This window comes from Pezoporus occidentalis, unplaced genomic scaffold (assembly GCF_034315485.1).
Source record: "Pezoporus occidentalis ecotype Australia unplaced genomic scaffold, CSIRO_AGI_Poc_V1 ctg5, whole genome shotgun sequence".
Classification (NCBI taxonomy): domain Eukaryota; kingdom Metazoa; phylum Chordata; class Aves; order Psittaciformes; family Psittacidae; genus Pezoporus; species Pezoporus occidentalis.
In genome coordinates, this window is record NW_026915835.1 from 4,636,940 (window position 1) to 4,664,298 (window position 27,359).

At 36.8% G+C, this 27,359-nt stretch overlaps 1 protein-coding gene and 1 long non-coding RNA gene across 2 annotated transcripts in view; one reads left to right on the forward strand and one right to left on the reverse strand.

Annotated features, from left to right (window-relative positions):
- Positions 1–31: 31 nt before the first annotated feature.
- The window catches only part of DIAPH3 (diaphanous related formin 3), a 225,921-nt gene continuing 198,593 nt past the window's right edge, over positions 32–27,359 (reverse strand). Inside the window, exon 28 of the mRNA XM_062636862.1 lies at positions 32–918. Coding sequence (XP_062492846.1) covers positions 665–918 — 254 coding nt within the window. The 3' untranslated portion in view covers positions 32–664. The remainder of the gene's footprint in view (positions 919–27,359) is intronic.
- On the forward strand, positions 7,429–17,227 carry LOC134173140 (uncharacterized). The gene is made up of 2 exons (XR_009968144.1): positions 7,429–7,492; positions 17,023–17,227. It is a non-coding gene; the product is annotated as an uncharacterized LOC134173140 (long non-coding RNA).

Genomic DNA, 27,359 nt, shown 5'->3' on the forward strand with positions numbered 1-27,359 from the left:
TAACTAAGGTTATGCATAACTAAGGTAACAGCAGTGATATATTAATCACACATAAAGTATATTATTTGTATAGATTGTTTGTTTACTGTCCATGGATTTCTATTTTGTAACACATAGAACCTTTGGTGCTCTCCAATGAACTCAAACTGGAATATGCTGATTTATGATACATATTCCTATTACTCTAACTGCAGTGGATGCTATAATACTACTTTTTAGGTGCTAAAACCTTTTAAGTATAGAAATTGGAGTAGAAAATAAAAGAATACCTTTTCTGTTATTTACTGACCCTGATTTCCAGGCATAATGATTTAACAATATTTAAAAGATATTCTTATTTTGTGAAGCTCTCAAAACATGTGGTCAACAGCTTGTCCATGAAAGGGATTGTGCCTTGGAATAATTTAGGATCTGTTTTCTTCTGATATTTTTGTATGCTAAGTAGGTGAAAACATAGAAATCATCTTGCAGTTATGCAAAACTATAGTATTATTTTGTACAGCCTTGCAAACAAACAGCTTAGGAATAGATCGTTCAGCCATAGAGAAGTTAGGAAACCAGAAGTATTTTATGTCAATAATAGAAAATGAGTGTATCTATCTTTGAAGATGTAGTATCTTATAGCCTGGTTTAAAGCTCTGACTTAATCCTTGATATGTTTATTCTATAGTGCTCGCAGTCTTGCCAGGAGGGCTTCTACTTCTGGAATGTCTTCTCCCTTAGGAGATCCAGTATGACCCGTTTTCTTTTCTCTGCTGCTTTCTCTGTGACAGGCTTCCTTTTTCCCAACAGGCTTATTCCACACAGCAGAACTTGCTACAACATCACAAGTAGCTTCTTTGGGGACTGGGCTTCTTGTCAGGTTTAAACTGATACTGGGGTGCGAACATGACTTCTCTAGTTGTCCTTTCTGGTTCTCTGCAGAAGATAACCCAAACAAACATTGTTTCACTATTAAAATACTTAGTTTCAGTATTCTGTAATATAAAAAGACCTCTGGATCAGACAAAATTTTACACACAGATGAGATACTAGAAGAAGTAATGATAGCCAAGGAGACAAGAGAGCAGACTTTGGCCTCTTCAGGAACCTGCTTAGTAAGGTTCCATGGGATATAGCTGTAGAGGGCAAGAGGGGCCCAAGACTCTTTGTGGATATTCAAGGATCACCTGCTACAAGCTCAGGACTGTTGCATCCCAACCAGAAGGAAGTGCAGCAGGAGGGCCAGGAGACCTCCTTGGATGGATAAGGAGCTCCTGAGGAAAATTTGAAGGAAAAAAGAGACTTATAAAAGGGGGAAGCAAGGACAGGCGGTCTGGGAAGAACAGAGGGATGTTGTCCGGGAAGCTAGGGACCAGGTTAGGAAAGCTAAGGCTCAGTTAGAATTAAATTTGGCTAGGGATGTTAAAGATAACAGGAAGGGATACTAAAGGTACGTAGCAAATAAAAGACAGGCTAGGGACAATGCAGGCCCCCTCTGGAAGCTATCGGGAGAACTGGCTACCCTGGATTTGGAGAAGGCTGAGGTTCTGAATGACTTCTTTGCCTCGGTCTCCACTGCCAAAGGCTCTGACCACACCACCTAAGTCTTGGAAGGCAGACTCAGGGATTATGAAAATGAAGATCTTGGGCCCCTTAGAGAGGATCTGGCTCGAGACCATCTTAAGAACCTGAACATGCACAAGTCCATGGGACTTGATGAAATCCATCCATGGGTCCTTGAAGGAGCTGGCAAATGAAGTTGCTAGCCACTGTCCATCATATTTGAAAAATCATGGCAGTCAGGTGAAGTTCCCAAAGACTGGAAAAAGGGAAATATAACCCCCATTTTCAAGAAGGAGAAAATGGATGACCCAGGGAATTACAGACCAGTCAGTCTCACCTCTGTGCTTGGCAAAATTTTGGAGCAGATTCTCCTGGATGGCATACTAAGGCACATGAAAATCAACAAGGTGCTTGGTGACAGCCAGCATGGCTTCATTAAGGGGAAATCCTGCCTGACCAATTTGGGGGCCTTCTATGATGGGGCTATGGAACTGATGGACAGGGGTAGAGCAGTTGACGTCATCTACCTGGACTTGTGCAAAGCGTTTGACACTCTCCCACACAACATCCTTGTCTCTAAATTGGAGAGACATCAATTTCATAGGTGGACCCCTCAGTGGATAAAGAACTGGCTGGATGGCTCACGCAAAGAGTTGTGGTCAATGGCTCAATGTCCGGCTGGAGACCAGTAATGAGTGGTGTCCCTCAGGGATCTGTGTTGGGACCGGTCTTGTTTAACACCTTTGTTGGTGACATGGATAGTGGGATTGAGTGCGCCCTCAGCAAGTTTGCAGATGACACCAAGCTGTGTGGTTCAGTGGATACGCTGGAGGGAAGGAATGCCATCCAGAGGGACCTTGTCTTGTGAGGTGGGCTGATGCCAGGTTCATGAAGTTTAACCATGACAAGTGCAAGGTCCTACACCTGGGGGGCAGCAATCCCAGACACAGCTGCAGGTTGGCCAGAGAAGAGATTCAGAGCAGCCCTGTGGAGAAGGACTTGGGAGTGTTGGTTGATGAGAAAATGAACATGAGCCGGCAGTGTGCACTTGCGGCCCACAAAGCCAACCGTATCCTGGGCTGCATCAAAAGGAGTGTGACCAGAAGGTCAAAGGAGGTGATCCTGCCCCTCTACTCTGCTCTCGTGAGACCTCACCTGGAGTATTGTGTGCAGTTCTGGTGTCCTCAACATCAAAAGGACATGGAACTGTTGGAACAAGTCCAGAGAAGGGCCACGAGGATGATCAGGGGACTGGAGCACCTCCTGTATGAAGACAGGCTGAGAAAGTTGGGGCTGTTCAGCCTGGAGAAGAGAAGGCTGAGGGGAGACCTGATAGCAGCCTTCCAGTATCTGAAGGGGGCCTATAGGGATGCTGGGGATGGGCTTTTCATTAGAGACTGTAGTGATAGGACAAGGGGTAATGGGTTCAAACTTAGACAGAGGAAGTTTAGATTGGATACAAGGAAGAAGTTCTTTACTGTAAGCGTGGTGAGGCAGTGGAATGGGCTGCCCAAAGAAGTTGTGAATACTCCATCGCTGGTGGTTTTCAAGGCCAGGTTGGACAGAGCCTTGTGTGATATGGTTTAGTGTGAGGTGTCCCTGCCAATGCAGAGGGGTTGGAACCAGATGATCTTAAGGTCCTTTCCAACCCTAACTATTCTATGATTCTATAAGACAAAAAATATTATCAACTTCAAAAGCAGTAGGCTTGACCTCTTGGAAGTGATTCAGTCTTTACATAACTTCATTAGATTAGCATCCATATTTCCTACAGAATCACAGGCAGAGCCTGAAAGGATCCTCTTTTCTTACTGGAATAAAAGAGAAAACAGTACTTGGCACCTCTCAGTGTCTTCCAAAGTTTTATCTGGTTAATTACATTTCCTACATATGTTTTTTTACTGTCCACATTTTAAAATGTGTTTTTTAAGATATATTTCAAATTAATTTCCCGCTTTAATAATTTTTCTTTCCTTTGCATAACATGCTGCCTTTTTCTAAACAGCAGTTGCACTTACTTTATATCCAGGAGCTTTGCTTGATTGACATGTATTAATACACATATTTCTTTTTTTTGTTACCCTCCCCAATCAAGTGACTGTTCTCTAAACCGGCATTTGAGTGGTCCCTCTCATAGATCTCAAACTTTTCTAAAACAAGTGTTCTCAGTATTCATGTAACCTTGAGCAAGGCTTGAAAATGGCTTCAACAAACTTGACATGACATTTAAAGTTTTTGTTATTCTCTGAAAGATGTTCCATCATCCCAATAGTAATGACTTTGGAGCACAGGCAGTCACTCATGACAGTGTGTTTTATGTGAGTGCTGAAAATTCCTACTGAAAACAGCTTGTACATTAAAAGGCAGCTGCTGAAGATATTTACTGCACTGTCATTCCCTGACCAGGGGCTCTCAGTGATGGATGAGGATTTTACACACTTTCTTGGACAATCTCAGCAAATTTTGTAAGTGCGATCACCTTTTGGCAAGTGGAGGAAAATAAATACCTTCTTTCTATCATCTTCTAAATCGGATAAACAATTCTTAATTAAAATTTGATAAAAGCCGAATTTTGTACTTGGCTGAAAAATTTAATTTCTATTTTACACTATGGAAAATAATTTGACGCTGAAGATGCAGCAGCACACATTTCAGTTCTCCTGCATCACAGGAGGCCAAAGACTGTTTATGAACATACCTTTCTAATTACAGGTAATAAACCCAGCATATATAATTAAAAATCCCTGGTATGTAAACTCTTGATTAGCCCATTTGACTTAAATGTTTATATTTATTGAAGCTGAACACATATTTGTGTGTTGATAAAAGAATGGTACCTGTATCAATATATAAAATACTAGTTGCATCATAGCCTTTTTTGCTTATACTCAATCTAGGGGAAGCAGGAAAAACATGTGGTATACTCTTAAACAGCCTGTACTGCTCCACACACTGATTCAAAATGTGCATGCACTGGTGATTTGGTACCCTATCCCATTCCACCGTCATGACTCTGGATTGTTACCACACCTCCTTCAAATCTTATGTTATAGCAGTAAAATCAAAGAAAGAATTGCATTTTCAACCTATAGTTGTTGAGGTGGGTGCTTTAAAGAAGCCAATGCACTTTGCATATGAACTTAAAACTACCAGGATGGAAGCTGCTGCGGGTTAGCATGTAACTTTAATCACAACAATAGAAAAGCTGCACTTAGTTCAGCATGATAAAGGCTATAAAGCATATAGTTATTTACTTTCAAGAAAAGCCCCAAGTTGAGATTAACTGACAAAGTAAGCACAAGAATAAACAGCCAATAATATGTTCCTATTAGAAAATAAAACCTTTTAAACCATCAGAGCAATAAAGGTTTGGAATGCACATACGTAGAAGTGAGAACAAAAAATTCTAATCAGTTATAAGTAGGAATTTGATCTATTTCTGAAGACAATATTTGATATGGCTTCCTGCCACAGCAAGGAGATGGCTTATTGACATTGGCCACCATTTTAATTCTACATTTCTAGAACAAAAGTTCCCACAGACAATCCAGAAATCATATAAATATCAACAGACTTTTCCTAAACTACTTCAAAACATTACAGCATAGACATACACAAGTTTGGTTTGTGCTTTTGGCAGGAAACTATATTTGAAACAAATTGTGGAGTAAAATAAATACATTCACACACACACCTTGGTTCAAACACACTTTTAAAGAGCAGAATATATTAAAGTTATAGGTTAAAGGGAAAAGGGAAGGTTAAAAGGAAACTACTCATGGAAAGGCACTTCTACATGAAGTCTGGTTATGAAGAAAGCTTACATTTCTGGAGATGCACTATTTGTCCACCTACTGTAGCAATGTGTACCTTTCAGCAGTAGCAAGACAAAAAGAAGCCAGACATTAAAAATTAGTGGAAAAAGACAGAACTTATTAACTTGTTATATATATTGGAAGTAGTTAAGACAATTTTCTAATGTTTGGTCATCAAAACCTGCCATGGACATGTACCATAACAAGCACTAGGCAGATAAAAAAAAAGAAAATTTAATTCATGTTCAAGTTTTCTAAATGCTGGAGTGAGAAGACATTTACCCATAATAGTTTTGACTTAAATAGTTTTGACTTTGATATTGAATTCTTCCAGGCACAGGTTACGCAGAGATCACACTGTATACTCTAAAGTCTCCATATCTAGATTCTGTGACATTTAAATCTTTTTATTTCCCTTGTTCAATATCTAACACTTGTGCGTCCTTCTGACCTATTAAAATTCTTTTTTTTTCAGATATGACTTTCCTGAATGATGCTGTTAATCAAAAACATTTCAAAATCATATTCACATAACCTAGAGCCAAATAGCTGCTATCATCTAGATACAAGTCTTGAAATTACTTTGATTAACAGCAATACTCAGGAAACTCAGTTGAGAGAAAATTGTGCTTAATAGGTTTCCATAGTTTAAATGGTGTCCTAGCATAGAATAACTTATAACGATATGCTTATACTCTATTAAAGGCTGCACACTTTATATTCAGAAAAACAAAATTGTGCACTAGCATGTGAACAAAGAAAAATCAATAGTATAAGACCTGACTGCTGTGAACTTGGGCAAGCATAATATGATCAGTTGGAGATTTTTAAAACCTGCAAAACACTGTTATATACTACCTTTAATAGAGAACAGAAATGACTGCAAGAGGCTCACTTGAGATATGGACTTTTTAAAAACAACAAATAAATATTTAAAATAAAAAGAACTTTGAAAAGCTTTATTTCATTGCACAGTTTCTCAAAGTCTAGATACTGAGGACATATTTAGGTTTTATGTAAATACTTGTACACTGATTGAAAAAAAAACCTTGCAAATACAATAGAGAGAACAGCATTACATGGCATTACATGCTTGTGTTACATTCATGTATCTCAATGTGGGTCATGACAAAGCCATAACATAAGAAATAACAATTGTAGTTACAACCTCATTAAACCTTTTACCAGGTTAACAGAGAAAAATGCTCAAACCCCCAGTGGAATACTTCCTATCTCTCTGGCTTACGCTCCACATGCTACACCATATTCCTGACTTTTTGTCTCCGTTTCCCTGTCCCTGATGCGTTGAACTGAAAGTCAGGGAAAAGCTACACCAAAACACTGCTGCTACACTCATGTGTTTTCCCAGTAGGGAAACACATTTTCCTCATCATGGGAAAAGAGCATGTGTTTTTGACAGCAGGTTTTTTTTACAGTACTTTTGTTTCACACTGTCCAAATCAGTAGTTGTATGGACAGTATATATAGGTAATAAATTAATTTTCCCCAAGGCGAAACAGTTTTGCCTGTGACAGTAACTGGTAAGTGATCTTCCTGTATTTACTTTGACTTGTGAGCTTTCCTGCTCCTGTTCTTCCTATTCTGCTCCCTGTCCAATCCCACCAAAAGAGGGACTGAATGAGCACCTGAGTGGGAGCTGGTCTGATGCCTGAGACCCAACCTGTTAGAGAGGGTGAAGTTTTTACAATAAAATAATCATATAAAATAGTAAAATGATTATATTTGAGAAATTTATAAATCAATAGTGAGGCTTTGTATATTAGAAGATGTTGTAACTTTGCCGTTTGGTATCATAGTTACTCTGTAACTACATGATACAATGGTAGTCTTGGTAGCAAGAGCTAACATAACTGTATATGGTGAGGGGAGTATGGGTGTATGTATTGTAAAACTCTACCCAAGCAGAACCTAAGTTTAAGATAGCCAAAAAGGGCATACCGGAAGCATCCTGGTGAAGATAAGAGAATGCTAACATCCACAAGACAATTGGGACCTAGCCAAGTAGAGAAAAGGTGAAGAGGACAACCTGAGGAAGACTTCATCTGAGGAAGACTCCTTACTTCATCAGGGCGACCACCAGAGGGGGCTGCGCAAGCGCAGAAGAGGCTGATGTCATAATAGATTGATGTAGCAATCTTTGATGCATATGTATTAGTCAATGATGTAATCTGTGTTGAATATGTATTAGTTACGAAATTTTAGTGTATAAATTGCAAACGTGATGTGACGGGAATCGGAACTAGATTTGGGTGCGTACCCCTGGTTCTCGGCGCCTCAATAAAGCACCTCATATAACCATCCCGGTGGTTATGTGTTTGTCTCGATGCTAACAAACCCACCACAATAGCTTAGAGATAAGATGATTACATCTGTCTTTTAGCATTCCTTATTTTAAATTTTCCAATTTAAAACCCTCACAAATTCTGAAAATTGTGATTTTGGATTTCCAGATTCCAAACTCTTGGCTTTTTACTATCAGAAGCACCAACAAGGATTAATTCTTGGTTTTCTCTCAAGTATGAAATGAGGGTCTTGTTTTCTGCACTGACACCCTCTCTCCCATTCCACTTACTCTAAGATGCTGGACAGTTGCAAGCCCTGTTTTTTTTTCAAGCACCCATGTTTCCTCAATGTCATTTATACAGCCCAAAATTGGACTTTTGAAATCCATTCCCAGACCTTGGCATTGGTGTTAGAATATAACAAGACCTTTCTTAAAAGTCTGCCTTATCACCCAGAAGCAGAATTTAGACATAATAAGATTGCTATAGCTAGAGGATCCATGTCTATTACATAATGCCATTAATAAAAAATGGGATAGGTCCTTGCTGGACACTATAATGGAAAATACTTTAAATACTTTCTATTGCCACTTTTTATTAGTTTCATATTTTTTCAACAATTTCTAGGACTGACAAGGGTAGGATTGAAGAATATCCCTGAAATGTTAAAGGAGTGCTGTGTATTGTTATGACTTATTTTAGTTATGCCCTGCAGCCCCAGCCCTAACATGGAGGAATGGCACCTGTACTTGAATGAACCTTGCTTGAAAAGTAATTTCTTACATCTTAGCATGCCATGCTAGATGTTTACAACTTGACTAATCTAAAGCAGACAATAATGAGGCATGGAAAAGTGTTACTGATTTTCAGGACATTTAGAAAATATTTTTTATGCACATTTTATTGAAAAGTTGCTGCTGTTCTTGAGTATTATTTAAAAAGACGTGAAACACAAGGAATAAACACTAACCAGTAAGTCCAGTTTAGATGAGACAAAGTTTTCAGATACAGTGAATATAGGTTTGTTTGTTCATTTCAAAGGCAAGAGTAGAGTATGTCAGCACTAAAGTGAGGCTAGCACAGAGAATCTATAGAAACTAAATTTCAAAGAAAATCAATTAAAAACTGTGAGCAAACCAATCTGTGACAAGAAGAACTATGCTGGACCAGCTCCCCTTTAATCGGCCTTAAAGCAAAGTCTTTAAAAACTCTCTTAATCCCTTCCCTTCCTGCATCTTCTCAAAGACTACTTTAAGTTCCTGTTGATCAGTCCATTCAATCTTTTTCCTATCTTTTCCAAATGTACTTTGCATTTGCATTGAGCTGGGACCAATTTCTCTGTTTAATATATCCTCACTTCTAATACAGTAATGACTTCTGTTACAAGAAATACAACTTGAAGTTACTGAGATTTAAATTTACCTTTAAAGTCTTGAGTGCCTGTCAAGATAAAAAGGGAACAGAAGCAATGACAGAAATCACCCAAGGTTTTTATGTAAGTGAGAGAAGAAACTTCTGAAGGTGTCTGACATCTAATTCAGATTTAGGAGTTTGTTATCCTCCCTATTTCACTCTGATTACAGTGGATCTTCCGTGTCTTCTCATGCATCTTTTCCAAAATGAAAGCACATTGGGGAGTTTCTAGGAAACTGCAAAATGGGAACTTCCAAAATACAAACCTATTTTGTGGTCATTATTTATTTTTCTATTTGAATCATTCTCGTAAAACGTGGAATTTATGTGCAAGTCTCAATTTCAAAATGGGTAAATATTCTGGCATAATTTTATTATTAATAAATAATAAAATGAGCTTCTTATTTATGTTGGGATGAAGGGGGTAAAAAGAGAAATACTGATCTACATGGTTACCCAGTGGCAGTGGGTCTTCAGGAAGTGGCCAGAAATATTGTGCAGCCCAGGTGTTCATGGGATTTCTCCCAAAGTACAAGTAGAATAAACATCAGCTTTTTTCTCTTCTTTAAGTCAGGAAATGATCAAAAAATTACAAGAAACTGGAAGTCAACATATTTAGACACACTGAAATTCCTGAAATGTGGCTTATGACTTTTTTACTTTGTTCACAAGTATACTGTAGCTTACCATTCCAAATCCTCTTTAGAGTTAAAAGAGAGTAAAAAATGATGACTGTATAAGTTAGTGATCTGTGACAAGATACATAGAGGTCCATAGTCTAAAGCTGACAATAATTTATGTAGATCCCATACACTAAACTGCCACTGATGCCTTTGAGCAGTAGACAAGTTTAGTCTCTAAACCTGTCTGCATAGCATCTACCTATAGGTGAATACTGCTTTCAAGGTAAACTTTGATAAAGAATTTTAGGGATATGCATAAAGACTGCTGCCATCAAAGGAAAGCTACTGGCAGCTGCAGTGGATACTGATAAGTAGTATGCTGATGAAGACAACCAAAATGGAAAGGAAACACATAATTTGTGTCTTCCTTTACCGTTTGTTGCTGGAAAAATCCCACAGTAGGAAGCCTCCTACCTCTGGAAAATAAAAATCCCAACAAGTCCAATCAACAAAGCAAGCCTTAAAGACTGACCTGGTATTTACAAGATTCCACTCACTGCAGTTCTAAGTAACATGGTTGTTTCTGTTTTGTATTTACTATTTAGCATGATCAGTTAAAAAAACCCTCTATAACTATTTCTTGTAATTGCTTTAAGAGTTTTAAAACCATACTATTTCTTATCCAGTATTATTGATACAAGCTATCTGCTAGCTATTCTAATAACTGCTACAAACCTATACAATTTGTATTTCCTATTTTTAGCCCAAACTTCCTTTCCCAGGTTTATATAAGCAAGAGTATTAGTAGGTTGCATTGCCTGAAGGTACGGCACGAATATCTTGTAATAACAGATCAAACCAATTGTTTTTCCCTCATCACCTGTTGCAATTCTCTCCTGCAAATATTTTTGGGAGAGAAATCCATTTACAGAATCCTGCAAACATTTCTGGGAGCAGCATAAAGATGAAAGGCTAGAACTGAAAGCAAATCAGATGAGCCTTAGTTTTAGCAGTTGAGTAGAAACGTAATTTTCTCGTATTCCTGTAACAGGTACCAGACCAAAGTCCTGGGGCAGTTCTTGCCCATACAGGTCACGGTCACAGTGGGTTGTTGCTCACTATTATCCAGAAGACTGCACAAATAGCACGTTGCTCTCAGTTCCTCTCATTTTAAAACTTTTTAAAATAAGTCTCGGAAGGGAAGAGGGACAACAGAGAGTGCTGCATGCCGTTAATGATATGTCAGGTGAAAGTCTACAGATTTACTGACCTGGAAAAGGATTTATGAGAACTCCAAATCCTAAGTAGATTGAGAAAAGATTTACACAACAATGATGTCAGTTTAAAGATATCTGTGCGTGTTTGTAACATGGGTGCTTCTCAACAGGATAGGGGCAGACCTGATTGTGAAGTTTAACCCATGTAAACTAACATCCTAGATCGCCTTAATGAATACATTGGAGATAGAATGAAACTAAATCATCTTAGTTCATGAAACTTTCATTGTTTAAACATTATTATTATTATTATTATTATTATTATTATTATTATTATGGCCCTTTCTTTCCTCTGACAAAACTCTACAGAAAACAAAAGCATGCTGTCAAGGAGACTGAAACTGCGCAGCAGGAAACAGTAAATTTTCAAGAAGATCTTCACACAAAACCAAATATTGGGGAATAAAGGCAGAGGAAAAGTGATTCAACTTCCCCTTGCTCTGCAAGATTGCATATGCACTCCTTTGACAATTTTTCTCTCTCTCTTTATATGAAGCTCTCAATGTTTTCACTTAATTATTTCCTCTCTTTGGGATGGACTCTAATTGGGCCTTGCTCATGTGTGGAGAGGTAGGATACAAAAAGAAATGTGTCTACTCCACAGATGATCCAGCCGTGCTTATATTTGACACCAAAAACTGTACTTTGCAAGTGTGACAAATTGCTTTGAAAAGGGATCAAAATTCCAACACAGTCTAAAAAAGGAATTATTTTTTAAAGATGGCTTTTACTGACTCTTCCAAACATCACTGAATTATCATATGAGACAAATCCGAGACACATTGTCATGGGTAATTAATCCAGTCATTGTGAATTCAAAATGCTGTTTTTAACATCATCATCACATGAAAAATGCGTACCATTAATGAACATATTTACTACCCTACATTCTAACAGTGTGACTCTTAGCAGCCACTTTAGTATGTAAAAAACCCCATCAGAAGCCAACTGTAGCATTTCCAGTTTCCTCTTTTCCTGATCAATTGCGTGCATTTTCTGTTTAGCAAACACCAGCTAACAGAATTTAATCTTCCTATCAGAGGATATTTTTTTTTTTAAATTTCAAGAAATCTAAGACACAAAACAACTTTGTGCTTACAGAGGAAACCTCTACCTCACTTACGAAGGAACTTAGAGGGAAAATTTCACGTAGAATATGAAAAAATGAGACAGTCTGAAAAACCAAATCCTTTACAATCACTAAGAAATCAAGGCAGAAGGCAGCAAGACCTCCCAAGCCACTGACACAAAGGATTCTTACATATAGTCTTGGTTTTCCTTTGTCTGTTATGACTTACAAAGCAGCCTTGCAAAAATGTTTAGCTCAAAAGGTGATATTAAAAACAAACGGTTAGAGATCATCATGGTATATTAATTATGCAAAAGAAGCCAAACTGAATTTAATCAGAAACAGCAGACTCCAAACAGGAAAAATCTTCTCTCTTTTTATGACAGAGACGGTTAAGAAAACATTTATGGTAATGCCAGAGCATCTGCTGATTAGTCAAAGCTGCAGGATGCCAACATTAAATCACTGGACCATCTTGACAGCTTCTGGGTACTCTAGTTTCATTCTAATAACAATTTGCTGTGAAATGTACCCAAATCTGAATATTAGCCAGAAAATGTTTACAAAGAATATAGGTAAGGGCAAAGAAATCAGACACAAAATTGATTTGTGTCTGAAAAAAAACCCAACCTAAAATAGATATTTGTCACTCAGACATTTCAGAGCTGCATGCAAATTGGTAAATCTCTAGAAAAGACTAAGCACTTTAAGTACAGAATATAATTTTACCTATTGATGGTGACCTATCACTTTTTTTTCTTGCTTAGAACTGTTACATGCTTGTTTGTTTAATACAAATACAGATTAGCCATTTGAAGAAGGCCTGCACCATTTAAAATCAATTTTTAATTCCGGACACCTGAGGATTCTACACAGAACAATATACTTCATTGTAAAGCTTTAATTAATGCATCTATGTGCTGCAGAGGGTGATTACTTGAATAGTAAGTATAAGAGTCGTGTGATCTGGTTGCTAAGGAAATGTGAGTAAGAGAAAAAGCCCAAGAAAAGATGTAACAATGAATCAAGGTTTGATGACAGGGTAATTATTCTATGAACTGTCATGTTGAAGGACTCGCAAAACATTGACCTGCACATGATCACACATCAGAAGATTGTCTGAAGGGTAATTAAAATACTAATACAGAAGTTCAGTCAATCACAAAGAGAAAAATATAAGCTTGTTTCTCTGTAGCACGCATGGTCAAATGTATTCTCATGTGAAATATAAATGCTTGAACAGTGCAAGAATTCAGAGGACAACAGATCATGGCAAAGACCACTGAAGTTTATATGAATTAGCGCTAATACTTTTCTTTCTTCAGCTACTTTGGGCATTCAACTAAATATTATTTATACTATGACACATTAAAGCGTAAAACCTGTGAACCAACATTCTGAAGGACGTAGGGAAAAAATGTAATCTTTTCAAAACTGCGTGCAAGGCTACTACTTTGCAACTATACTGATTATAAATGCCTACAGATACCTACTCAGTGTAGACCAAAAAATACCCCATAAAGCAACCTACCTCCAGCACCAAGTTAGTCTGTGATGAAAATCACTTGGGTGCTCAGACTAAAAAATTCAGAAATCTCCTCACTTCCCCCCCCCAGCCCCCAATTATTGTTTACGTAACTGAAGATACTGGAAGCTGAAGTGGTTGTATAAATTTAACTCTTGTTATCTAAGAGTATGCATCTTAAACTAACGTTTGATTGCATTTATACAGGTGCATTTCCCTTTAAATTACCAAAAATGAATACTCTAAAATATTCTCAGTTAAATTTCAAATCAGAAAACACAAACTACAACTATGAAATATATATAATTCATTGACTATGGATACTCTTAAAAAATTTAAGACCACTGAGAACACTTGAAAAGATTTTTTGGAACACTTGTACATAAATTCATGAAGACCACGATGTCCATAGGTGGTATCTCATTTCATACATAGGCACAACCATTGCACAATTCTCAAACAGTAAATACTTTTTCTCCCACCATATTTTAAAGAGATGCTAAAAACAGCTAGGACAGATGGATGTCTGGCTGATGGTCAGGGTCAAACCACCACAACAGTATTTCTTTTTTAACATATAACGTTACAACCTTGAACATATTTTGAAAGGGTTACATTAGAAACACAATCCATATAATAATTATCATAATGGCAGTTCCTTTTAGAATGAATATGTTCTGTAAACACATTGCTAACTCATCAATTAAGTTACTCACTCATACCAAATATGCTAGTTATATTTTCAAATCTTTTCTAGCATCTTCATTAGTGCTTATTTCAAAAGACTAATGCCATACCCAAATAGCTTTTAATGCAAAGAAGGAAAACAAATGTTAAGAAAAAATCTCCCAATATTCAGCAGCTTGCTGTGGTCTAAGTAAAACTTATTAAAATGCAAATTTCAAGCACATCAGTAGTAATTTCAAAGTAACATCTTATAGTAAAAACATAATTTTCAGTTTTGTATAATAAAATAATAACGCAAATCTAGATTCTCAACATTAGCCAGCAGTATTAAGAATAACAATTCAGCAGACTCCATAGACATTTGTAAAAATTTTGAAGCAAAAATACTAGGACAGATATTTATATATTTTTACTCCAGAAACATCTTAATGGAGGAAAACTATGGGGAAGGGAGTGGGTAAGGCAGAATATCCTCTACCTCTAAGGATTCAGCTATTGCAATTGAGAATTTATCTGACAACTTCTCTTAAATATGTTTGATTTTTCCGAGATTACTAACCACATACTTTTTTCCATAAATTAAGCTTAAAATTGGGGCAGCTTCAATGAGCTGAAGCAGATGTATAAATTTATTTCTTTTGTTATCTAAGAGTATGCATCTTAAACTAAAGTTTGATTGCATTTGTATAGGTGCACTTCCCTTTAAATTAATAAACATTGTTTTTGGTCTTAATGAATACTCTAAAATATTCTCAGTTAAATTTCAAAACAGGAAACACAAACTACAACGATGTAATACATATAATTTGTTGACAACAAAGAGATACGTATCACAAGTACAGAAAGAAAACTAGCTCTTTTCTTTAGTGGTGTATAAAATTGGGCAAGCTTACTTTTGTGTGTCCTTGTGCCTGACCAAAGGCCATGAGATTCACTGGATGAAATGAATTTGTGCTGATTGCCTTAGACTCCCTTCACAGTAAATGAGAAGTAAGAAGCACTTCTAAACTGTGCTTCATTTCACTCTAATGTAGATACTTTAAACAGGTAAAGAGAGTTTACAGGTGATTAAGTCAGATTTGAATTCGTGCACTCTAGGCATCTAAACTTCTGTATATGGAAGCTTCTCCCTTTTCACTGCAGCAAAGTCTGCATAAAAAGGTGGACTTCCTAATCGAGACAGTGACAGCAGAATGTAGAGATCATACATTCTCTATGAGGGAGGAAAGGGTGCAGATCTTGCAAGGCCTGATAGAACATTATGGGTACTTCCCGCCTACTTAACACAAACTACAGAATTTCACAAAGTTTTTTCTGGCTGCTTAAAAAATATGAAAATAGAATTGAAATTATATTCTGGCTGCTACAGTGAACAGATCAGATATAAACAGGGGAACTCTCTTTTGAATACAATATACTGACAGGAACTGCAGGTGTGAAAGTTGTCATTATTAAGTACGTTGCTCAGCCATTAGCTGTTGCAGAATGGCTCCAAGAGCAAGGCCATGGATCCTTAGAGGCCTTGTGTGAGCAAAGCAAGGTGTAGGCCTCACCGGTAACCGGATACCGGATGTGGGAGGAGAATGTGAAGGAAGCTGTGTAGAACTAACCAATACTGTTCTGACTAGTAGGTGTGGCTAAACACCACGCGGATATAAGTGAAGTGCGCCACAAATAAAGTAGAAGTTTGCTTATCACCCATATTGTGCTGGCCTGTCTTGCTTCTCCTCGCCGCTTACAATTAGCTGTCACAATTTTTTCCTTTTTAAAAATCTTCCATGTTCACTAAATTTTTTCTTAAATAGACATAGATCTTATAGCTATTCAGGCTCCTACCTATCTCTTGCAGATTTGTGATACCCATACTTTTGTGCAGCTTTGCAAGATTCTGACAAGCTTGAAACATTCTATATTTAAAATCAGCCTATATCATAATGATTCCGACTTCTGTACTGGTATGTGCAACCCTACCCTTCCACATGAAAACCTCCACTGCTATAAGCTGAAGTTGGCATAGACTTAGTCCTGGCTATGCAAAACTTGAAAACCCAGTAGTGTACATTCAAACTTAAGAATCTCACATCCACAGAGGACTAAGTGTTTAAGTTTAGCCTTTAGGGATGAAGATATAAATGTGATGCTTTTTATGGCAAGGCAACTCTGTGATTTTTAGATATTAGTCAGTCGTGTGTGTTTGAATTTTTGCCAGATAGATAGCTTTGTAGATGAAAAAAAATAAGGCAAAGTGATTTGAATCCCATGAAAATATTTTATGAACTCCCTCTTAAAAGGAAACATCCCATAACAGTGCTTATATAGAGTATGTGGCAATGTTAGTAATAGGTGAAATTGTGCGTTGAAACAATAGTACGAAGAGAAGAGATGATTATATTTGAAAATCTGTTAATCAGTAGAGGGTTTCTTTTGTATTAAGAACAAGTTGAAATTCTGCTGTTGTGTATCTTAGTTACTTTATAACTAAATATTACAATGGTAGCTATAATGATAAGCAATTAACATAGCCATATATGGGGAAGGGTATATGGGTGGATCCAGGGGAGCATTGTGAAACTCTACCGAAGCAGAACTCACGAAGGTACCAGGAGTAGTCAAGTGAAAATAAGAGAACGCTGGCGTCCACATAATGATTGGGACATGTCCAAGGAACAGAAAAGTGAACAGGATGACCTAAGGAAGACTTCTTACTTCATCTGAGGAAGACTCCTTACTTCATCAGGACGACCACCAGAGGGGGGCTGCACAAGTGCAGAAGAGGCTGATGTCGTAATAGACTGATGTGGCAATCCTTGATGCACATGTATTAGTAAATGATGTAATCTGTGTTGAATATGTATTAGTGACGACATTTTTAGTGTATAAATTGCGAGCGCAATGTAACGGGGTTGAAGCCAGATTTGGGCGCGTGCCCCTGGTTTCCTAGCGCTGTAATAAAGCACCTCATATAACCATTGCGGTGGTTATGTGTCAGTTCTTACGCTAACAGCAAGATTAAAAAAAAAGTATAAAAAAAGTATGCAGTGCTAAAAACTCTCAACAGCACCTGTTATTCAACGCTACTTTAATTCATATAGTCTCACTGCCATTCAAAATAAGCAGTAAAAATAATATTTTCATTGGATCCTATCATAATCCTTTATGCATATATTAAAATCATTTGCCTCTTGCTTATAAACATACAAAATATGATGTTAAATTTGAAATATTCCATAAAAAATAAAGCTAAAGAATCAGTAAAGAAAAGCATTAAGGTTTCAACGTAGGAAAGGCAATAATACTAAAAAAAAATTTGGCATGAAACAAACACAAGCAGTTACTTAGGACTCAATCTTTTGAAAAGATGGTTTTGATAAGTCTTTTTATCATGTTTAGTAGACTGTAACACCGTATTTCATCTTTCATTCAGAAACAAATCCAAATGACCTATGCCCATCAGAGTTAAAGTAGAAATGGTTTTCCACATCAGATTATGCACACCTTTTATTCTTTCATGCATATAAGAATGACTGATAGAGATCCAGCTGAAATGTATTTCAAATTTAGGAGATACCTTTGTGTGTAACACAAAATGTGGGATGTTGCCTACAGATCCTATGCATGCACTAGCACTATATTTCACTGAAATAAATTTTTTCTAGAGTATGGTAGCCACAATACAGAATCATTGATGCCCTGATGCTCAGGGGGACCTTATTGCTCTTTACAACTACCTGAAATGGAGTGAGGAGGTGGTGGTCTCTTATCCCAAGTAACAAGTGATAGGACAAGAGGTGACTGCCTCAAATTGCACCAGGTGAGGTTTAGATTGGATATCAGGAAAAATTTCTTCACTGAGAAGGTTGTCAGGCACTGGAACAGGCTGCTAAGGGAAGTGGTGGAATCACCAATCCCTGGATATGTTCAAAAACTGTGTAGATTAGGCCCTTAGTGACTTAGTGGTAGACTTGGCCGTAACAGTTGGACTTGATCTTAAAGGTCTTTTCCAGCCTAATTGATTCTATTAATCTTTGATTATGCCTGACTCTGCAGGACAATAATGGCAAAGAGATTGCACTGTCAAGGGACTAGTCAAGGAAAAAAGGTAACCTTCAGAGCGCAACTAAAAGCCCATACTTTAGATATGTACTACCTTATTTTGATTCAAGAGAGAGCCTAGCTTAGATTAGTTTTAAACAGATAGCAAATCAGATCCCACGTAATTAAGCGGAATATACCAGACTGTGGACTTTATTTACCTGCCTTACATGTGTCTAAACGTGCTGGAGAACTGCCAGCTGTGAATGGCAACTTCTGACTGATACTCTAAAAAGAAAGGTTTTTCAAACAGAAGTAAGTCATACAGAGAAGTGGGCTCAAGTAGCTAAATGGAGTATGCGACAGACACTGTTGACACAATTGTTGTGGATGATGGCTGTCTGGCTGTAGAGAATGCACTGACATGACTGAAAGGTTGGACCAGATGATCCCCAGGGTCCCTTCCAACATGGTCTTCTATGATTCCATGACTGCCTCTGGAAAGACTGGTAAATCTTGGACTCCTCACCTGCCATTGGAAGACATTTCTGCTACTCACAAAGCAATTCTTGACTACTTTAAAAATGAAGGTCATTAGGAAAAGACTGTACTTTTTGTGTTAGTTCCCTAAGAACAGACTAGTTTCAACACTAATGCTAAATCAGTCATGAGAGGATAGCTTGCCTCCTAACCCTGGAAATTTCACCAGTTTTAGTTTCAACAGTTTGTATTTGCAGTTTTTCACTTTGTTTTAAACGGCTTAATTAAATGCTTTAATTAAAGACTTCTTTAAAAAGACAGTTTTGTAAAATATCTAACGGTAATAAAATTATTGTGAGATACAGTTAATTCTATATTTATATAAAACACTGACTATATATGAATCTGCAATAGATAAGGTGTCTTAGAATTAAACACTTATGATGGATGAGACCATTTTGGAAAATCATTTTCTGCTATTTTCAGCTGCACCTGATCGCATAGAGGGAAAGGAAGTAGAGGGAAGGGCCAGATACCCAAATTTATGATTGTATAAATCTAGAGCTTAGAACTGCACTTAAATTTTGTGCAGACTTATTTGACTTGAAGACATGAAATCCACTAAATAGGAGCACTGAACAATAAGAAGTTGAAATACAGTAGGATGCTGGGTCCAATTTAAGAAAGCACTCCATCACCTGCATTTTTTAGGTGTTTTTTCATAAAAACAGTTCAGAAAGTTTAGAAATAAGGAAATAAGATGGTGATGAAAAAAATCACTGATGTTGCATATTTTTTGACTGATGCTTCATACTGTTTCTCTTTACATCCATTAACTGTCCTTTATTATTACCAAAGCATGAGATTTTTTTTTAATTGGGTTGAAGTAATATACATCTAGACATAGCATCAGTTAAATATTTTACTAGTTACATCTTCTCACCGTATTTATTAAAATATGAATATAATATTAAAAAAATGATATTACAGGGTGGATTGAATATTCAGTAATGTGAAATTACCATTCATGGAAGTATTATTGTTTCAATGTAAATATGTGGAGGTTAGAAGCTACAATTATACATGGGCTACCAAAGAAAATAGATGAATTATGTGAAGAAAACCATTAGGTTTCTCAGACAAAATTTAAAGTCCTTTTTAGTAAGGTCTTCACATCAAATGTTTGAGTAATTGCCATAATATTTCACAAAATAACAATGAAATGCAACAGCTGGTTGAAAATAAATATTGTCATATTTCATCCTCACTCTTTGAAGATTTTTTTATCTTTGTAGATACTTTACTAACAGGTTTTACCCCCATGAACACTATGTTTGTCTTCATTTGAAAATGTGGTCTACCAATGTTTCATATTTTGTGTTTGACAATTCTGAACTCAAATATACAGTATTGTCCCTTTTACTACAGAGAAACACTGGTTTAGAGTAGGATGTATACTACTGCAAGTAACACTGTGGTAGCTGTACCACAATTCATTGGTAGCCAGTTTTCTAACAAATGGAAGTGAGTAGCAGGAGAGGAAACATCCTTATTTAAGACTATAAGGAATACAGAATAGACAGAAGCAATTAAAAAGATATGCACTAGTACACCTTTTAGAAACAGGCATTGGGAAACATCTACTGTTCAGTGCTAGTTAAAGACATTAGACAACTTCTTGTGGTAAATAATCCTCCAGAGAAATAAAAAGCAAAACACACCCTGTTAGAGAGGGTGAAGTTTTTACAATAAAATATTCATATAAAATAGTAAAATGACTGTATTTGAGAAATTTATAAATCAATAGTGAGGCTTTGTATATTAGAAGACGCTGTAATTTTGCCGTTTTGTATCATAGTTACTCTGTAACTAAATGTTACAATGGTAGTCTTGGTAGCAAGAGCTAACATAACTGTATACGGTGAGGGAAGTATGGGTGTATGTATTGTAAAACTCTACCCAAGCAGAACCTAAGTTTAAGATAGCCAAAAAGGGCATACCAGAAGCATCCTGGTGAAGATAAGAGAATGCTAACGTCCAGAAGACAATTGGGACCTGGCCAAGCAGAGAAAAGGTGAAGAGGACAACCTGAGGAAGACTTCTTACTTCATCTGAGGAAGACTCCGTACTTCATCAGGGCGACCACCAGAGGGGGCTGCCCAAGCGCAAAGGAGGCTGATGTCGTAATAGACTGATGTAGCAATCCTTGATGCATATGTATTAGTCAATGATGTAATCTGTGTTGAATATGTATTAGTTACGAAATTTTTAGTGTATAAATTGCGAACGCGATGTAACGGGAATCGGAACCAGATTTGGGTGCGTACCCCTGGTTCCCGGCGCCTCAATAAAGCACCTCATATAACCATCCCGGTGGTTATGCGTTTGTCTTGACACTAACAACCCTACTCTGGATGATACTGACACTGTATATGAAGAACCTTCAATTCTTTGAAGATCAACTTTCATCACTGGCCATAAATCAGTTTATTGAAATTATCACTGTACTACCACATGACTTACTATTTGGGAAAAAAAAAAAACAACAACAAAACAGCAATTTTTCATTCTCATGGCATTTATTGCTTTTAAGCAGCGGTAATTTTCCAAAGTAAACACAACCATGCATAACTGCTCGCTTCCTTTCCCCTGGAAACAACAGTAATGTTGTTTAAATAATTGCTCATTTAAGAGTATTTGGTTTATTTTTATATATAGCTTTCAGTTAATTTCAGTGAAAAGAAATACCAGACACTTATTAATAGTGCATTACTATAGTATGAAATTGAGGGCAGTTTAAAAACCTGTCGCTTAATGCAGTTATTGTTTCACAATGGGAGGAATAATTTCTTGTAGACTGACATGTTTCCTTATGTCACAGCTATTCTTCCTTTACAAAAGCTGTTACGTTGATGGGGAGGACAAATGCCTGCCATATATTACTATGCAGTCCATTACAATAGGTTCATTCATATTTATAATACAATCTGTGATGTTGATGCAATCACTTTAGACTTCACTGTTGTTTCAAACAAATCTGTAACTGTGAAAAAGGCAGGCTGTTGACAGGAGTTAATGTGGGTTTTACTCTGTTTACAATTGCTTTCTAATCTACTAAATGGCTGTGAAAATTGATGCACTGTTAGAAGTGCTTTTATACACTACTACAGATAAAGGGCTGTTACACTGCAGTAATCTCTGCAATGCTAAATTGAATTTTTGACAGTGCTTTTTTTTGTTTGTTTTTCCAATTTGAATGTGACAAGGTGGGCTACTCAATTTATGGTAAGCTTAATTTCATCAATGCAAAGTATTTTTCCATCTTTATTAACTGAGATGCCTATTATTGCTAGGAAAGAAAAAAAGAAGTTAAAACTTGGGACTATCACAATATGTACTCTAGGGAAAATCTCTTGGCCAAAGCATGGGCCAGAGTCACTAAATTTTATTATCACATTTGTGATCTCTTGAAGCTATGCAAGTGAATTCTGCAGTGAAATGTAGTGGAGCTCGCAGAACTGCTCGCCTTGCCATAAAGGTAAACAGATTCTGTTTCAACATCACAAAATTAAATTTAAGATTAGATTATTTGCCAGAAATTAACTTTCCAGTGGAATTTTAGGGATACATGTAAAGATAGTGTTTTATCTACATAACCGATGAAATCACAGTCATAAAAAAGTCCAAAGAGTGGACTTTAGTGTACTACCCTAAAATGTCAATTGGAAAAAATATAATAAAGCCTTTTAAGCTTCAGATTTCCCTGATAAAGAAGGTGCAAAGAAATCCCGAAGGTGCTTTGGTACAAAGACGACTTTAGTACTGTAGAATGGGTGCCCTAAAAAAATTTCTCACACGCTTCTCTGAAATGTCTGGTGTCACATTAAAACTCGAGGAATGCAAGACACAATGTCTTTTTATGTTAAGGAGTTGCTAATTTTCTATATGAATATGAAAATATTACTAAAAAGTAATGAACAGAACTTTTAAATGGCTTCTGATAGAAAAAAATGCTTTATATTCAAGACATTTGCATGATGAATAACTTTAAAATTTGCTTATGTCTTTTAATACTAAAAGATTTAATAAAGAGGCATAGTTCTTAGATAACAGAATAATTTATGTTGGAGGAGACCTCTCTCCAGGTCATCTGGTTCAAACCCAGCTTCAAAGTGAAACACAGTTGTTAAGTTGGACCATAAAATTTTTCAAAAAATAGGCTGTTAGAAATTCAAACTTCATAATTCAACTTCGGTGACATTTAATTACATCAGTTGAATTCAGTAGTCCAACATAACACAAAAAATGCCCACGTGTTTCATGCAAGACAGTCCGATTATTCTATGCAGAGTACTAAGTAAAATTCACTTAAACAGTCTATCAAGTAAGGAACACAAATGTGTAGTAACCAGGCTTCATGAACAATAAAGCTCAAAGAGAATTTTATCTCTTGAGGTTTTTTTTGTGCTGTACGACTTATTTATTTTCTTGAATGCTCACTTCTCCTCTCCATGTTCAAAAGAAAAAGGGCTTAAGAACTAAGTTCTATAATTCTTACAGACTCAGAGAAAGAACAACTATTAAAGTTAAGTGCTACTGAATAAGTCTTACAGGTTCTGCAACATAAAGAATAAATGAAAGCTTGTTTTGCAAAGATGGAATATTAGAAGATGAATCACAAGTAGGTACTTCTGAAGTTGCTTTAAAATGTACTGGGAACAGTCATCACTGGTAAGCTAACACTGATTGTTTAAAAGTACCCTATTGATTGCAGTTGCAAATGAAATTTCTTGCACTAACAAATTAAGTAAAATATTATACAAAGTGGTTCTACAGAAAAGCAATTATTTTGCTTGAGTAGGGTTAAGAAAAATCTGCTGTGCATCTGTCACACTCCAATATTATTTTGTTATATTAGATCAGCTAATACAACCTTTAAGGAACAAAAATGTTTCTTCAGAAAATTAGTGGGCATCTTGTAGACGCTGTTAAGTATCATTTTATCCTAACTTGTAGTTATTTCTGAAACACAACCAAAGAAGCCATGTAGTTTAGCAGCCCTGTATATTCCAAATACTGTCATTCTTCACAGCTGTTTATGTTCAAGCCTACTGTATCGGTAGAGGTTCTGCTCTACAACACTGCATTATACAGTGTTCCTTTCAAATTTTTAAATATCCAAAACATGCCTGCAAAACTATATTTGAACAAAAAAGAACTTATTTTGAAAGGTAGTTTTATAATACGTGAAAACATAGCCTTCCTTAGACTAGAGAGAGTGGTATCTCCTTCATTAGTCACAAAGTTGAGAAAGTTCATATGGAAAGTGTCCCCTTTGGTCCACTGTATTTACCACATAGCACTTCAAAGTACAGGTGAATGACCTATCCCTAAATATGACTGAAAGGTTTCACCATGTCCAATTCAGTTCAAGCTCGTGCACATTTTATCCTTTGAATATTTCAAGAATCAAGCTTTTTTGCCTCCCTACAATTAAAATTGAAGTCAGGTAAGAATTGTTGTGCTTATAAAAACATTAAAAAACCTCAACAATTATGATTTTGGACATGCTAAGACCTAATCTAGTAGATCATAGGTTTCCAGTAAGCACAGTGTCTATGAAAGCCCCACATGCTAACATTTTGGAAGGCTGACTCATGAAGGAAAGGCAGAAATTATGTAATTAGAGCATCCTGTACAATCTAAGGGAAAAGAGATGATGAAGAATGAACAAGTATATGCCTGTAAATGTATGCTTTGTCCAGGAGAATAAAAGGTCAAAACATGGCAATTGCATACGGGTCATCTGATATTATATTCCCTCACCTGTATAAGCAAACTACAGTTTTGCTGTCTTTCCACACTGGAATCAATCTGAAATATTAATGATATCACTCTTTATGCATTCATATGAATGCACCATACTTAAGAAACAAGTTTGTCCTCCAAATGGCATGAAGATAGCTTCTTGTCTGTTGCCATAATTATTCACTGCAAATAATTTCCCAGAGTACTCTGCAACAGGCAGTAGATATGAGGATTTACTTTCACAGAAATGAACACTGAAATTGTGTCAGTCCCCTATGTATGTTATAGTTAAGAATCACCTACAGAATATGAAACTGGACATGGGGGTAAACAATCATTTCCCATCCTTCCTAAGAGTCTGCATAAGTGCATCTATTGAGTAAAGGCTTGCTAATTAGGGATGGACAGCAGGTCTGTCTTGGACCCAGCTGGCACTGTCCCTATTGGACATAGGGAAAGTCTCTGGCAGCTTCTCACAGAAGCTACCCCAGTAGCCCTACTGCTACCAAAACCTTACCACAGAAACCCAGTTCACTATATAAGTGAATATGACCATGCAACAGATGAGAAATCTCACTAAAGGTTCCATAAAGCTTTTCTTTAAAACTTTTAACATTGACTATGGTCTATTTACACAAGCAGTATTACATGAGAAGAGTATTTTTTGCGAGGCCTGATTAGATTTTAGAAAATCACAAAACATTTGGATGGGTACAACTGAACTCCAGTGCTACATCTTTGCTCTGCTGCATTTATAACAGCTGCTTGAAATTGCAGCCACTGGCCAAAATTCTACCATCTATTTCTACTCTAGCAGCTGCAATTCACTGCAGAAGCTCATTTCTCTTTCTTCAAGTACTATTTTTACTTGGCTGTATTTTCCCTGCATTTTTATTCTAACATCAAAATGGTAGTAAGAACATAAAATACACTAGTAGCAAACCGATTCTCTCATGCAAACAATCAGACTGAAACTTAATCCAAATTTTGCTGCAATCCAGTGTACGCGGAAATGCCCTGTAAGTATCTAGTTTTCAAAGCACTCAAGTTGCCTTTGGCATGTTTTGTAGCCAAAACATGCAACTGTTACCTTACTAGTTTCTGTGAAATTCTGAGCTTTGGTAGCAGAGCTAAATCTGTTTCACTTTTTAATAAATTGCATTTCTTGAAATGCTATACAATGAAAACAAAAAGGAAAGGATGATGTATGGCCAAATATAATTAAAGTTGCAGCAAGTTTTCAGTATGCAATATTTTTAATGTTTGAAACTAATGCCATTTACAGTTTTATGTCTAGCACAGGGTAAACTTACTCTGTACAAAATGATGTTTCAGAAAGAAATAAACCAGGTTTCTTTGTAAGTACTTGTATCTGAATTCATTCTTTAGTAGGAAGGAGACTTCTAAAGGGAAAAACATATATTAGTCAGTTCAGTTTCTTAAAGTACTATCTCTTATTTTGGTTTCACTATTTCTAAAATAAAATATCAGACAAAGCCTGTCTTCAGAAGTATGAATCTTATAATTTAGCATCTCTGATAGTTGTCTTTTTCCCCGTATATATTCTGCTTGTATAAAAGAGAAAATGAAATTAAATACAAGTTTTATATTTTCTATTTCTTGTAATCATGACCTTCCGGTACTTTCCAACCCTAACCATTTTATGATTCTATGTCTTAAAGATACAAAAATGGAAAGAAAAATCAATTACAAAAGTCAGCATTCTTTTTTTTTTTTTTTTTTTTTAGATATACATTGGTAATATTATAGAAGCCATAGTTTAGAAGCATGCAATTTAAGTCCAGATTGCCTGATTTTACATTGATGCCCTGATCTAGTGTAGTTGAACACTGAATTTAAATACAGGTGCTTAAGTCAGGAGGGACTCATGTAGGTGCTTATACGCTGTGCTGTATGCAACACCCCATTGCAGCAGACCACAAGTACAGTATGTTTAACAAGCGTAACATGGCAAGTATATTTATCTATCCATAATGTCGTGGTTTAAACCCAGTCAGGTAACTTGTTCACTCACTCCCAGTGAGTGGTGCCGAGCTGACAACAATCGAGGTCCGTGTCTGTCCCTCCCCCCCCCCGCACCGGGGCTCTCCCCTTCCCCGCTCCCGGAGGAACGGGGAGGAGGATCGAGAGAGTGCAACTCCTACGGGTTGAGACAAGAACAGTCCAGCAACAAATCACCACCGCTACTATCAACTACAACAATGATAAGGGAAAATAACAAGGGAAGAGAATATGATACCACCGGCCAAGAAAACGAGTTCCACCCAGAAGCCCGTGTCCTTCCGGGTAACTCCCAGTTACCCCCCACCCCGGGCATGACGTGCTGCGGTATGGAATACCTCCCCGGCTAGCCCGGGTCAGGCGCCCCATCCCTGCTTCCTCACTGCTTCCCCTCCTCTCTGGCAGAGCATGAGCCTCACAAAGTCCTTGGTCAGGGTAAACAGCACTTAGCAACAACCGAAAACATTGGCTTCACCAACACTGTTCTCAGGCTGGAAGTCAAAACACAGCACTGCACCAGCTACCACAAAGGAAAAAACATGACTGCTACTGCTGAACCCAGGACACATAACAAAGCTAAAAATGACATCTCTATGCATTTTGTGAGTTAGGAGAAATCAGTAAGCAACAATAACCTTACTTACTACCTACTTTTCCTTAGAAAGAATTATTTAGCATAAGAAACCAAAACCAGAGTAGGTATTGGTCCAAACTGGCATGCTTCAGCTGTTAACTATTTTTCTCCTAATGAATTGCCCTG